Source organism: Xenopus laevis, chromosome 3L (genome assembly GCF_017654675.1).
Source record: "Xenopus laevis strain J_2021 chromosome 3L, Xenopus_laevis_v10.1, whole genome shotgun sequence".
NCBI lineage: Eukaryota > Metazoa > Chordata > Amphibia > Anura > Pipidae > Xenopus > Xenopus laevis.
Genome location: NC_054375.1, coordinates 54871337 through 54887320, shown reverse-complemented (window position 1 = coordinate 54887320; position 15984 = coordinate 54871337). Strand labels below are relative to the sequence as shown.

The window sequence follows — 15984 nt, the reverse complement described above, 5'->3', positions numbered from 1 at the left end:
TATCTCTGTTGGGGTGGACAAATTTATGCACCTGTCTAATTTTATTAGTTTTTGAGTATTTAATGTATCCCCAGATCAATAAGTTCCATGTCACAGTGCCTATGTCCCAGACTTCTGGATGCATAACAACATTTGTGGTCACTGGTCAGACAATCATTCAAAGGGAATAAGCCATCTTGCTATATGTACAGGTTAAAGTATACTTACAGGACAGCACATACAAGTTCACCACAAATCTCCCCTTAATTAACTTTCAGGCTGGGTCCTCCACTTCCTATAGAGAGGCTCCACAGTATGGAAACCTAAAGCTTAAGTATTAATATTACCAGGTGTAAAAGCATGAGGGCAAGACATGTATTGCTCTGTTCCATGGAAAAGAATGTTTTAGGAAAGACATATAAAATAATTACAACGATTCTACAGCATCAAATATTACTATCACCAATGTTATCTTTATTTTTAGAATGCAATGCCAAAACATAATAAAATCATCCCACCCCCTGCCATTAAAAACATAACACTCAGTTTAATGATTAATTCAAACAGAATACGTTTAGCCAACACTGTTGCAAAATGCCCCATTTGTAGAATCTTTTAAAATAATTAACAGTATATATTCTCAACTCATTTATCATCTGTGTCTGAGCCCCTAAATGCGAACATTGCATCTTATATATAGGCCTTATTATATGAGGCCCTATTATTACTGAAAGGTTCATATAGAAGTGAGTTTAGGGTGCTTGTAAATGTTTTAATAGTTATGGTTTCCACCCAGTCACTTGCCAATCTCTGAGGAGGTTCAATACATATGATTGGAATGGTAGTTCCATAGTAATCTATAAAACTTATACTGAAGGGTAATCCAGCACATAACAAATCAGTTGCTGGTGGAAAGATTAAGATATGATCAGAGTAATGAACCTGTGGTGCTGGCAAAAGCTGCAGTTATGTGTATGTGAATAGGTTTTCAAATCCTCTGCTTTGAAATGAACCATCTCAACATGTCATGATGATTTACGCCTTATACATTAGGTTCTTCTTCTTCCAGCCAGGTCTTATTGTGCTATATACACCATTCAAAAAAGAAGCAACCTTTAATACAGATACTCGAAGCAAAAGAAGGTTCATCATACTAACCTAAGAATCCTATCTGACACATGCCCCTTTTAAACGGAAACAACCTAATATAAGGACAACTAGTAGTAACTTTGACATACTGGAACGATTTTCGATTTCAGTAGACTTCTGCACTGTGGGGAAAAATAAATGGCTGGCTTAACAGAGGGCATCACATACGGTTACTTGCCCCAGCCTTCAACGTTTCTTTGGTATCATGTAATGCAGGGGAGTGATGTGTAAAGGAAAGGCAAAGCTAGCGAGATAGAGGTGTCTGCTTTAAGGAGATTAAGACTGATCGTAGACGAGATACATCTTTTGACTGTTTGCTGCTCTTAGGATTGAAGTCACAAAGACGGGCCACTTTCTCCCATTCTGTGCCAGTTTCCTCTTCCTTTGTATCCGACGCCATGGCTTCATCCGATGCTCTGTTTAAAAAGAAATTGGAAGAGGGAGTCAGCAAAACAATTATTATCGGGAAACACTGGGTCTGCTTTATGTTGCATCACTGAGTTGAATGTAAATGCACATGCCATTGTATAAATAACCTTAATGACTATGATCACAACACAAACTGGGCACAAGGAAACAGGTACCAAATTCAAAATACAACAAAGCATGTTTTCTTATCCTGTGCAGCAAGGCAGACAGAAAATGGCATGGAAATTTGCCAACATAAGAAGTAACATATTTGCTGTTAGTTGTTATAGAAAAATAAACATATTCCCTAAAAGTTTGAATCTGAAAAGGAATGCTACATTTCCCCTTTAACAATCATGCAACTAATAATCCAATGAAAATAATAATAACAGGCTGAAAATTGTAAAAAAAAAAGAACATACACGTAACCAATAACTTCAGCGTTAGGTTGCTGGTAAAACGCTTTGTCCGCAATCCTTGGTTAGCAGCATGCAAGAAGGACAAAAAGGAGAGAGAGAGAAAGAGGAAGATATTGGGTACAGGAGAGTAAGAGACTTAGATAGATATCAAGAAGTATATGTTAGCAACATGAAGACATAAACAGTGCATAGTTACACGTTTTACAGGTGCTGTGTTCTAATAGAGACAGAGTGAGGGAAAGTAATAACAACAGAGCACAGGCTAGTGGATCACCATACCCACCTTTCCCAAAACCCTGCCCTAGGTTACTGCTTGACTCCAGCTGAGATATGTCATCCTTGTGGTACATTTTAAGGAAATACAATGTAATAGATACACCGCACACCCGGAGTTTACTCTCTCTCTGCAGTAGTGGTGCTGGCTCTCCATGACCCGGCACGGTCCCTCAGTATCCCGATGAAGGGATGTTGTACCCCCCGAAACGTTGATATTGGTGGTGTGAACAAATAAAAAGAAGGGGCACTTTCCCCACTGCACTGTGTGTGGATCCGTGAATAGAAAGTTGCGGTCCCATTTTAAGGAAAGCCAAGACTGATTTGCCATTGGATTGCAGCTTGTAGTTAGCAAATCTTATACAAAATAGATGTGCTGTGGGGACTTTATTTAGTTTGATATGATGACTGACACTCAGAGGAACTGCATTACAATTACATTAGTTATCATAGTACAGTTTGTTATAATAGTTCATCTCCCAAATCAGAGAGGGAGTATAATAGTCGCTCTCACTCCTTCCCTGCTCTTGCGCTGTTGCATTGACAACCTACTGTATTACCGGTACCACCCTTTCTGCAGCTCCAAGCGGTTTAGCCATTGCCTATGCCAGACTTCAGGTGATATTTTACCTGTTTGATACCTTGTTTTTCTCTGTCTGTTCACTTTGTCTCTGATACCACTCATCTAAATCTTTCTTTGCCTTTTCTCTCCACTCCTGCTCCGTCACTTTTGAGGCTGCATCTGTAATGAATTGAGGAAAGATTATAATATTTCTGATGCCTCTTCAAAAGTTTTTCTTTTGAACTGTATTTCATTTTTTATCATGTCTTTCAATTGATTGATCTCTATAAATATGATCATTCATTATTGTGTTTTTCATTTTCAGAGGCATATTTGTATAATAGCACCCGCATTTTCATATGTTTATTGTTATACAATCACCCTCCTCTCCCACAGTTGCTTGAAAGCATAAGTGCATTGCAGCCAGGTACTAAATACACTTACCCAGCTCCTCCAGACGCTTTTTCTGCTCCTCCCTCCATTTTCTTAGGCTTTCTGGTTCCTGGGTCAGTCGATCAGCCTGTGCTATTGCTGAATATCCATCAGTATAATCTGAGGTCTCCTGGCAGTGGCAAAACATAAAAACATGTTAGAAATATAACTGTGGTATATAACATAGTGAGCAGACCAGGAGCTGGGACCCAGATGTGTAACTATAGGCCCGCTGGCCTGGGTGCAAAATCTGAATCAGCCCCCCCCCCCTGCAAAATTGGAGGCCATAAGTGTCTCTGTACCAAACTTTACAAAGACAAGCATCTAGCTACAGTGCTTTATATAACCAACATTTGCTCTGTGTCTAGAATCTTCATCCAAGCACTGATTATAAGCAGATAGCAACAGTATGAAGAAAGGGATATTTTGTTGAATATGGTTTTTATATAACACAAGGGGGATAATTAGTAAATAACATATTATAAAAGTTATACTGACCGCAGTGCGACCTCTTGCTAATTCCCATCAGACCAGCATTCAATACCTGAGAGGGGCTTTTATATATAGTTGGCAAACCAAACAACTATTAGAATTAAAATTTCAAACAATATCACCTGCACGTTTTCAAGCCAAGTGATGCCTGGTGAATTACCCCATAATATCCTTCACAATCCACTATCCCTGACCTTCTTTTGGAGGTAAACTCACCTGGTAGAGTTCTCCATTCATTGGAATTGTCCCAAAGTCATTGAAATCAACTGCAAGCACAAAAAATGGAACTTGGTAAATATGTTGGTGCATTTTAACACAACGTTTGTATATTTGAGGTTTCAGACAAGACACAGATCATAAACATGTTATTTACAGTTCTAATTTGCTGTATTGTGCTTAATACAGGTGGTGCATACACTATGCACTGCTATCTGCCATTACTGGCTCTAGCCATGTACCCAGTTATGCTAGACCATACCAACGACCATTGTGCCACATCCTAAGCAATTCTTTTGCAAAAGGACTATCATCTCAGGTCAGTGAACTAATAGACTAATAGACTGGCACATGTTTCTGCCATAGGCAGTGCATTCCCTGTTAAAGTGGATGAGAAGCAGCTGCAGGGGGAGAAGGGCATTTTGGTTTTGACTACAGTGATTAATACAACCCACATGTCATGGACTTAAAACTGCTTGAGCAGGAGGAGATAAGAGAGATTTGTATTAAAAAAAAATGGCTTAATCATTCAAGGGCAATGTAACAAAATAAATTGACACAGCTACTGAAAACCCTTCCACTGAATAGTATAGCCTCATTGAAATAAAGGGGTTAATGTGCCTTTGTGATCTATTCAATCAAGGGTATAAACAGATATTTTTTATTAGCAACAACTGGCACTCTACGTTAAAACTATTTGATGCTTTAGACAAATCTATAGACAAATGATACTACTGTTCCTTTCTTTTTAACTGTTCTGTTCCAGGTCAGTAATACATTTACACACAACGTGGTGCTTGGTAAATGTGATATCTCTCACAACCCGCAACATTCTGCTGCTGCTGCCATGTAAACATGATATCCTTATTCTGTATCACTGTCTGTGGGAGTCAGCAGTTTATGGTCTACGGCACTAAAAGTTTTACAATGTTATTATACAGTGCGGTGTAGTCAAAGGTAAAGTCATTTTACAATGCTCTTTGGCACAAGATATATCCCATAAATAATGTGTAATTGGATCTCTTTTAATTTCCCTATGAGCCAAATATGACTCACAAGCTTCTATTTTTATAGTGCACTGCCTAGCCCTTATTGAGCTGAAAATGCTCAGTGAAGCTACATAAAATATTGTCAGTCTAGACCAGGGATCCCCAACCTTTTGAACCCGTGAGCAACATTCAGAAGTAAATGGAGTTAGGGAGCAACGCTAGCATGAAAAATGTTCTAGAGGTGCCATATAAGTGCTGTGATTGGCCATTTGGTAGCCCCTATGTGGATTGTCAACCTACATTGAGGCTCTGTTTGGCAGTACACCTGGTTTTTATACAACCAAACCTTGCCTCCAAGCCTGGAATTCAAAAATAAGCTCCTGGTTTTAGGCCACTGGGAGCAACATCCAAGGGGTTGGTGAGCAACATGTTGCTCACGAGCTACTGGTTGGGGATGACTGGTCTAGACTCTGTAGAGTGCAATTATAACATCTTGGCTACAATCAGCATTATAGGATTCACACTCATTTCTTGTGTGTTTATCAGTGGCTACATACAGTAGGGGGCATATTTACCATCTCACCATAGCCCTGCTGAAGGTTGTACGTGATTTCTACTGCTATAGGAAAGCATACGGATTCAGAATCATGAACACCAGGCTACTGAACCATAGGATTAATCTACAAGTTCACAGTACAAGTCACATGGATGCAAGAGAGGCCTAGAATTCAGGCCAGGATTTGAGCATTTCCCTTAGTGTGTAAAGTCTGCACACACAAGTGCCAAGTGAACTGCGGTTTCCGACAACTTACACGTTGGCACACCTATGCTAAGAAAAATGGAGCCGCACCTTGCCAACTAGTGTCCACATTAGTAAACTGTGCTGAAATGCCACTGATTTCTATTGACATAACAGTAGATGTGTCATGCCAGATCATGATATTCAATGCTTGATGTTCCAATAATGCTCCTAGCATTCTTTAAAAGCCTCTTGCTGACATTTGCAATACAGGGGGAGAGCCTCATGTTTTTTTTAAAATACGCGCAATTTACACCAATGCTAGTTGTTCATTAACCTACCTCTGTTTAAACAGAAAGATCTTAGAAGGGAAGTGAAATATGAAATAATATTGTTTGACAGCTCCTGCAGATCAAAGTGCATTACTGTTTCCAAGACAATTTCTTCAAGGTCCATTCTACTCAGAGACAGGTTAATCAATCACTAGGGGGCCACATATATGTGGACAGACATTGCCATTGTTCAACAGAGCAGAATATTGCCTGCAGTAACCCTATTTCTCATCATTGCAGCAGCTGAGATTAGCAGGCAAGTGCAATCATTCACAAGGGGGCACATTAAAACTCTAGTTTTTTTTGTAGTTCCATTGTGACAACACACAGCTAAAGTGATGGAAAAAAGGCCTTGGTAATCATTGCGATGTTTTAGCATATTATTCTGTGTGACGAGCAACTGCAGCCACACAGAGACAATCAGGGTACAAATGGTCTAAATGGTCCAAATTTGTAGAGACACATTTGTGAATGTGAAATGTATCCTTAAATATAAGCGGCTGCTTCAATTTTATCCAGTGTTTTTTATTTTATAAACATGTGGATCTCTTACAATAGAGGCCCACCCCCTTTCTTACAGAGAGAATATACAATAATAAGGATGGAGGATTGAGATATTAAAAACATTTTAAAAATCCAGGTTCAGTCTGAAACATCAGGAACTTAACAAAAGGGGAAGCAGAGCCAGCAATCGTTAATGATGTGTAATGTCAATACATAAAAACAAGAATCTGCGCCAATCACCATGAAACTTTAGACATGTTCTTGTTCAATCTTGTGTATTAGTTTACTGTTTCAAGGGTCAGCCAGGGCCTGAAAATTTATTTTGTTGAGCAAAATGAGCATTTAGTTTATTCAAGCAAGGATATCATTGATTGTATTCAGTCCAATTTGGAATGGAAATCAACCAAAATGTACACCACTAAAAACTAAACATTAACACAATTGCATTTTACAATTAAAATGGTATTGCCTACTGAAGGCCCTGAGCAAAGAATGGAGCTGTCAATACATGGGAATGATGTTAAAATCAATGGCTATGTGATTGATAGTGTAATAGAAAAACACAAATGAATGGATAGCAACTGTCATCTGCCTCTGGGCCAACTCTAATCTCATGGGATATGGGACCATATGGGACAATATACCCCCATCCCCTAAGAAACAAAACACCAAGACTGTTCTTGGTAATAGTGTTTTAAGGGCGTTTAGTCAGAAAAAACAACACAGGCAGTGTGCTGTATTTACGGATAACAAAAGACAGTTTGTGCGGTGAAGTACTGATACTTGTATCTGTTTTTCCCATATTAAGGAGTGAACAAATGGACCAGTAGCTTATGCTATTGACTCCAAAAGCCTCATTGTAGTATTGAAATTTGTTGATTCAGTATGTAAAAACCTTTTTTTTCTCACTATTGACGCACTGGGGTTCCATATCTAATAAAAAGAGATTACAGTGCAGGGTGTGCCATGCACCTGTAGTGTGGCTTATGGCAGCTTTTGCCAGAAAAATCAGGCAGACAATATAGAATGGTGCTGCATCTGAGGTTTTTGGTGGCAAGAAGTGCTCAAGAAGGAATCTGTGGGTGATGGCTTTGCAGTACCTCCAAACACAGAGAATTCAGGGGCTAGATGTAAACTGTTTTGGGAACAAAATCATGTTGGATAGCTACAAAGCTACGTATTTGTGCAAATATTAGTACAGCAGCACAATGTTGTTACTTGCACTTCATTGTTCAATGGAATCCGGTTTCCTTTTCAGGCCACTACAGTGCAAACAACCAGGATGTCATGGCAGGTCTCACACTTAAATGTCAAGCGAAAAATACAAGTTTGCCTAATAAAAAAAACATACTTTTAAGTAACTGCCCAATATGCATTTATTAAAAATGTTTGGACCCCAGCAACCCGACATTGCAAAATGGACAGATATTAAGGACTGAACACTTGAAAAAAAAAAAAGACAGCTCATAAGTAGCCGTTGCTACATTTACTCCTAACCCATATTGTAGTATTGTCATTTGGCAATGGAGTATGTACCGGTAACAAAAATCTGCATTCCCCATTGATGATTCACTGGGAGTAAGCAATAGGAACAGTGCTCCACAAATGTACCTCTTAATTTTGCAGGAGGCACAACCACATCTGATCTCCCCCATCTCTGGGGAGGGACTGTGTGAGATGTTGCCTATAGCAGTGGGATTTTAGTCTCTGCGATGGGACTATAAAGTAGCAGGTATAGTAGTGATAGATGGTTCCTATAGTAGCAGTGGGATAATAGTCTTTTGGAAGGGATTGTGACTGTGGGATAGCAGGTATAGTAGGGAGAGATGGTGCCTATAGTAGCAGTGGGATAATAGTCTCTGGGAAGGGACTGTGGCTGTGGGATAGCAGGTATAGTAGGGAGAGATGCTGCCTATAGTAGCAGTGGGATAATAGCCTCTGGGAAGGGACTGTGTTATAGCAGGTATAGTAGGGAGAGATAGTGCCTATAGTAGCAGTGGGATAATAGTCTCTGGGAAGGGACTGTGGCTGTGGGATAGCAGGTATAGTAGGGAGAGAGTGTTCCTATAGTAGTGGTGGGGATAATAGCCTCTGGGAAAGGGACTGTGACTGTGGGATAGTAGGGAGGCATGGTGCCTATAGTAGCAGTGGGATAATAGTCTCTGGGAAGAGACTGCAGCTGTGGGATAACAAGTATAGTAGGGAGAGATGGTGCCTATAGTAGCTGTGGGATAACGGCCTCTGGGAAGGGACTGTGACTGTGAGATAGCAGTTATAATAGGAAGAGATGGTATCTATAGTAGCAGTGGGGATAATAGTCTCTGGGAAGGGCTGTGCCAGTGGCATATGTGACATTGCAGGGCAGTCTCTGGAGCCATTTGGCTGGAAGACATGTTTTCTCCACCTAACACATTGGTTATATTTTAAACTTGCAGAATTGCTAGTTTGCACTCTGCAGCAATCTCATGCACAATAAACTCTCCTCCACATTCTGTATAGCAAGCTTCTGCAAAATCAGACATTTTCTAGCTGGATGTTTTTCTTAATTCTCTCCACTCCTCCTCTGCAGTATTTGTCTTTAATGTTGCAGTATTCTACCAACTTCAGCACCAGGGCTGGAAAAAAAGAGGAATGCCGCATACATTGCACCCCCCTGCTTTTGTCCAATCATGCCCCCAACGTACCACTGTTTTAACTCCCTGTGTAACTGCCAATATTGAAAATTTAGAACATTTATGGCCACACATCAGACCCCATAACTTCATTTACCAGGTCTGAATTTAAGTGTGCAGCTGAACTAGGCTTATTTCATCAGTGATGCCCCTTCTTTTCTGGCACCAAACTGACCCATGCACTTTATAGCAACTGTGTCGCACATGAACCGGTAGAAGAGATGTTCTGCAATGAACCTCCATCCACTATGGCTCCACTGCCAGATTTTGCTACAAGTTTGTGGTGGCAATAGGGGTGAGAATTTAGGGGGGAGGGGGAATTTCAGAGCCCTAGAGCTTACAATTTACTCCAGGTGCACAAATAATTCCTTACATTTTCTGCAACTGTTGAGCAGTATAAAGCCAATGGAAGTTAAACCACAAAAATCTTGAGAACTATAATATAACAGTGCCAGGGATACATCAGCATGGGAAAGGGCATAACAGTAGAACAGTTTTATCACAGATAACCAAGAGCTGACAAGAAAGGTCAGGTGATCCAGGCTGGGTGTTGGCAGGTTATTTGGTTTTCTTTCATTAGCCGATAAATATTTCACGATTAAGTGACTTTACAGCAGTCAGCAGAAAGGACAGAGAACATGTTTAAAGGCTGAGCCTTGTAATCCTGCCTGTGTAGCTCAACCCACTGTTACAATAAAAACAACTAGAACCCCCCATGCTCACTTGTGCCATCCCCTTGTTTCACCTGTCTATGTGTCATATTTAGTAGTTCTTTCCCAAGTCCTGCCCCTGTGATTTACACTTCTGATTCTGCTGCAGAACTTTGGACTGCACCCATATTTCTGTAGTTTTATTAAATTAAACAGTACAGGTAAAAGAAAAAAAGAGTGTCCCTGATGGGAACATGGATTATCAGGTAAGGGTTGCTGTTCTGGTTTTAGTTTAGGGGCTCCCCTGTGGCGAAAAAATCCTGAAACTTTTCTTCAGCTTGGAAAAACTTAAAAGAACAGTAACACCAAAAAATTGAAGTGTTTTAAAGGAATGACAATATAATGTACTGTTACCTGCACTGGTAAAACTGGTGTGTTTGCTTCAGAAACACTACTATAGTTTATATAAAGAAGCTGCTGCGTAGCCATGGGGGCAGCCATTCAAGCACAGGATACACAGTAGATAACAGATAAGTGCACAAGAATCCCATTGTATATTACAGAGCTTATCTGTTATCTCCTGTGTATCCTGAGCCTTTTCTCCTTTTTGAGCTTTGAACGGCTGCCCCCATGGCTACACAGCAGCTTGTTTATATAAACTATAATAATGTCTTTGAAGCAAACACACCAGTTGTACCAGTGCAGACATCTGTCAGGAAATTGATTGGCCAGGTTAAAAAATCTTTATCAGTCTCAGTGCAATCTATCTATGTTTGCAGGGCCAAGCAGGCAGGCTACCCTTCAGTTTTCCTGGCAATATCGCCTGAAATGGTCTTTTTAGTTGATGGACAAATCGTACATTTAAACGATCATTTCAAGATAATCATGGTCTCACTATAACAACTGGATCTTTTCTATGGCCAGCTTTACTGTTCCTTTAATGTAAGATGGGATTTCTTAACCCTGTGAGTCAACACTGCAACCCAAGAAATAGTTTTTGGTACAGGTATGGGATCCGTTCTCCGGGAAACCCATGGGTCCAAATTACGGAACCCATAGAATCCATTTTATCCAAATTTTTAAAAATGATTTCCTTTTTCTTTGTAATAATAAAATAGTGCCTTGTACTTGATCCAAAAGATGTAATTAGTCCTTATTGGAAGCAAAGCAAGCCTATTGGGTTTACGGTATTTAATATTTACATGATTTTCTAGTGGATTTAAAATTACAGAAAGATCCGTTATCCGGAATACCCCAGATCCCGAGCATTCTGGATAACAGATCCCATTCCTGTATTCATTCTTTCACATTTATTTAATTTCTCTGGTTATTATAAGAAGATATTTGACCAGGTTGACTCAAATTTTAGTCCTGACCCAGAGGCTAACATCGTATGGCAAGAAAAATGCATAAAATGCTTTATAGAGCGTAGTTACCAGCAGCACTATAGTCTATTGAAATCAGCACACAAAGCTATAAGCTATTTTCAGCTCAATGCCTCTGCTGCAGATAACACAGATGTCTATATAGTTGCATGCACCCTTAATCAATGGCTAATTATATATTTGGTATGCATCATTTATATAAGACACTTCCAAACATATTGCAGTATAATCTATGTTCAAAGCACATAGCAGCCAGAGTGGTGCATTAGGAGTGTAAATTAAACAGACTATTCCAGATCTGTAATGCTTCCCACACAAAGTTCCACCCTTAATTATATGCAAAGTAACATGTTGTGTGGCATTCCTGCCCACTGCCTCTCCCAATGTCACAAGCCAGCAGTACTTAGCCTTGTACACACAGCATTTATCTTCCTACTCACAAAAGAAATAGCATGAAATAATGATGCATTTCAAACAATGCAGGCATTCTGTATGTTCTTGCAGTGCAATACTGGGCTAGGCACAGGGCAGGCTTCCAAACAAGGCTTGACAAGTGTAAAGTCTGCCATTTTATCACAAATCCCAGTCAGCTATTTTATAGAATTGCAAGTCTCAATGAACCTTTGAGCAGTGTTTGGGAGCGCTCTGTGTCTATGCTTACTAAGTGTGCTCACGATTTGTATTCATATGCATGCGCTGCCTTGTTCTTCAATATTGTGCACATGCTCAGGGTCTTGGTCTTTGTCGAGGAGAGTCTGTTTATTTTATTTTTTTTTAAACCTGTGCTTTTTTGCTCTATGTGGAGTTGAAACAGGAAAAGGGCTTGAGACAGAGGAGAGTTAACAGCAGTGATGGTGACTATTGAAGGTATGCCTCTCAATTAAAGTCAACTCTTTATTAGACTTTTCTTGTCCTTTAATGAATTTAGGTCCAGGTATGGGACCTGCTATCCAGATTCTCAGGACCTGTTATTCAGAATCCTCGGGACCTGGGGTTTTCCGGATAATGGATCGTTCCCTAATTTGGATCTTCATACCTTAAGTCTACTAGAAAATCATGTAAACATTACATAAACCCAATAGGCTGGTTTTGCTTCCAATAAGGATTAATCATAGTGTAGTTTGGATCAAGTACAAGGTACTGTTTTATTATTACAGAGAAAAAGGAAATCATTTTGAGAAATTCCAATTATTTAGATAAAATGGATTGTATGGGAGACGCAATGTAGTGTAGCCCGCTCGCACAACCCTGGCCTTCAGCAATTCAGCGCCTGGTGCACGGTCAGGGACAGAATCCATTTTCGCCTGTAGGGTAAGATTTAATCCTTCCCGTTTATAACCTTGTTTTGGCTTCATTGTTGCACGATTCTTCCTTGTTTCAATTTGCTGATATGACAAATAGCCAGATACATTTTTGCGCTTAGCAGGTTGTCTCTGACTCTGATACACCATTGCTTACATTATATCTTGCTTTGCAAACCTCTGGACTAACAGGACTGGAACAGTGCTGGACTTTATATATATTTTTTCAGGAATTTTTTTCAGGGATTTCCCCTTGTATCAATCTTTGCAGTTTTGCTACTTAAATTAAGCATTTTTGTCTTTTATTAGGTATCTGGTTTTATGAATATAAACCAGCATTTTTCTACAAATTTTTCTATGGAACTTTTTATAAAAACATTTTTCTGACTTTTTCACTGTTGGCATTACTATTTATATTGTGGACTTTTTATGATCTTATATGTGTTTTTACATGTGGAATCTCAAGGGTTAATTTTGTGTCGTTAATTATGTATGCAAATGTGGGGATTGACCAATCAAAATTATGTGAGGGGTGTTAAATTGCTTGCACTTGCACATTTTCTATATGCTTGACAAAGGGGTCTGACCCCGAAACGTTGCACGTTTGCAGAATAAACACGCAAGGGTATAACCCTGCTGTTACTAGCCTTTGTGTGCCAGTGTCTTCTTGGACAATTTGTATGGGAGACGGCCATTACATAATTTGGAGCTTTCTGGATGGTTTACGTTTACGGATAACGGATTCCATACCTATATATGAATCACATTACACTGGTTACTAGTATGCATACAAATTAATTGCTGATTAGCTATCCAGCAAGTTGATTATATATGCATAAAGTGTTAAAGGGCCCAGATTATCCTATACAGTCTATGATCATGTAGCGACTTTTTCACAGACTAGAAAGCAGATCCACTCATTTGTATCGGTTACTCATTATAAAAAATAAATAAAAGGTGCCTCTCTTAATTTGGTGTACTTCCCCTTTACTTATTAAATGACAGCACAGGTTCTAAAATCTGTCCTCCGACCTCACCAACACTGCATGTTGCTTGAATATCCAAACAGCAGGAAAGCATTCAGCAAGGATCTCTCTGCTAAACATATACCTTATGACTCCATATAAGTGGTACACTGGCTAGAAGGAATATATTCCTGCATGATATCATTTCCCAAAACACATGGGGGTATATTTATCAAAGAGTGAAGTTAAAGATCACCACAGTCCTCTAGAGTGAAATTCTGTCACTCTCCATTAATTTCTATGGGATTTTAAAAGAGTATTTATCAATGGGTGAAAGTTTATCCTTTGATAAATACGCCTTTCAAAATCCCATAGAAATGAATGGAGAGTGGCAGAATTTCACTCTAGAGGACTGTGGTGATCTTTAACTTAACTCTTTGATAAATATACCCCATGGTTGGTCAAATTGATCTGGTTTGTTCAATCACGACCAGACCAAAAACCAGGGTACCTGGAGGGAGAGGCACTTGCAATGACTTGCCATTCTCATTCTTATAGCCAGAATTGGCAGACAAAGACTTTACATATGGCAGTCAACAGATTTCTTTTTTTAAAGAGTTAGCAGTGTGGGACAGACAGTTGTGTGTATGGTCCCTGCAAGGCAAATCTGTACCAAACAGAAAGGAGATCACGTCAAATGTAGAAAACTAGCTTCTACTACCTTGCAGCAAAGATCCAATACCATAAGTGCAGAAAGCGGACCAACATGACGGCTTTTAAAAGCCATGACATGTACCTGTACACATCTTTAAAAGCACTGAAAATGTTAGAATAAACGTGTATTTGAAAATGACTTAGAATTACATTTTCTGTTATTATACTAAAGAAATTTGGGTGGATTTCCCCTTCAATTTTTTTGTCACTTGAAATGTATTGCAGAATAAATACAGGAGTGTTAGCCATGAAACAAAAGCCGGCACAGATATAAAAGTTTAGGTTCAGTCTATTGTGTTTAAAAAGGATGGGCACACTGGCAGTGGCACAAGTAGATATTACTGGGCCCCCAAAATGTTTACTGGTTGACCTGTTTTACCAATGTTAATGGACATTGTATATGAATATAACATAGAGGGCTTCATGGGGCCCCTATACCTCCTGCAGCCAAAGGGTCTGCTTCCTCCTGCACACCGGATAGGCAGGTTTCTACCACCAAATCATCTATTTCAGTTGTATTAACCTGTTACCAGCAGCATTTTCTGGAGGAAGCCGTGTGTGCAAAAGGCGCATTCTGGCCTTCAGTAATATTTGATCCCCTCCCTTTCCACAAATGAGCTCTGTGCCTGAGCAGGCGGAACGCCAGACTCCTTGAGCCGTGCCCGTCACTTGATCGTGGCTGCGTAAACAAGAGCCGAGGCTGCATGTTTATGTCACGTTTAATGTACATGTATTCTTAAAAAAGGCTAATTTCAAGGGAAAATTAAACACAAAATTAAACACACACACACAAATAATACTGAAAAACCCTGATTATTTTTTCTGGCAAAGGATACCCTGCATATATCCCCAGCCAGATACATTCTGCATTGCTTTGCAGCAGCCTAGGCAACCCCAAGTATTTTGAATGCAACAAAAATGTCCAGCCTGGAATCCTGCTGTTATGGAAATGGGGAGTTATAGTTCAGCAACTGGAAGCATGCTTTATTTAAAATATAATTAAACAAAAAAAAGAAAAATCAGAGATTTTATTTTTGATTCCTAGAGTATCAGCCCTCCTCCATCCCTTTTGCAAATATTGATGGGTGTCATTTTGCCCCCCCATTTAATAAGCAGGTTTCCTAATTGCTCTATATAACACCTGCCTGTGTTGTGCTACATGATATAATCACACTATAAACTTCCTGCAGGGACAATGGCAAGGAGGAAGAGGATGAGAAGTGCTGCAAGGTCACAGAATTAGGAACACTCCCACTCAGCCTATAAGGTGCTTAATGCAAATCACCTGCATTGCCATATGTGCTCGTGCCTTCATCTCTGTGCAGTAAAGAGTAAGCTCTGAGGGCAAGAATAAAAGTGTGGAAATGTTTTTTATTAAAGGCACCACTTACCCATTTCAGCCTCTTCTACCGGGCTGTCCTCTTGCACTACCCCAAAGCCTTCGTCATTCTCTATGCCAGCAATTTCACTCTCCTGTTGGGCCAGGAAAGCAGCGGCTGGATCCTCGTCCGTCTCCCCTGCAGCGCCCGTTTCAAAGAAGCCGAAATCGTCAGACATGATCGGTTTGATCGCCTGCTGCTAATCTGCCTATAAACGCTTAGAAAGTGTGACTACTCGTGAGCGGTAAATCCAGAGATCAGAGGGAATCAGACACAAGCCATTCCCAGTGTACAAGCGGCGTCTTCTGCTCTGTCTCTGCGACTATTGCTGTTGCTGCTGCTGCTCCCCAGAAAAGGGAGGACCATAGTGAGTGACATCAGAGCAGCGGGGCTGCAATTCTCAGTGTGTCCCAGCAGGTGCTAC

At 40.0% G+C, this 15984-nt stretch overlaps 1 protein-coding gene across 2 annotated transcripts; it reads right to left on the bottom strand.

Moving 5' to 3' along the window:
- Positions 1-432: 432 nt before the first annotated feature.
- On the bottom strand, positions 433-15923 carry cltb.L (clathrin, light chain B L homeolog). Of its 2 annotated transcripts, XM_041585013.1 has the most exons (6): positions 15573-15923; positions 3931-3980; positions 3235-3352; positions 2859-2970; positions 1959-2012; positions 433-1544 (listed from the first exon to the last, which is right to left on the bottom strand). In XM_041585013.1, exons 1-6 carry the CDS (start codon positions 15736-15738, stop codon positions 1373-1375), a joined length of 672 nt encoding a protein of 223 aa, XP_041440947.1. In that variant the 5' UTR covers positions 15739-15923; the 3' UTR covers positions 433-1372.
- Positions 15924-15984: the final 61 nt, after the last annotated feature.

Bases quoted from the DNA above. Each gene is read 5' to 3' on its own strand.
- cltb.L (XM_041585013.1), bottom strand. From the start codon at position 15,738: ATGTCTGACGATTTCGGCTTCTTTGAAACGGGCGCTGCAGGGGAGACG. The intron at 3,981-15,572 runs GTAAGTGGTGCC...TTGTGCTTGCAG, and splicing joins GGTAGAAGAGGCTGAAATGG to TTGATTTCAATGACTTTGGG. The intron at 1,545-1,958 runs GTATGTTCTTTT...CTTTTTAAACAG, and splicing joins GCTGAAGTTATTGGTTACGT to AGCATCGGATGAAGCCATGG.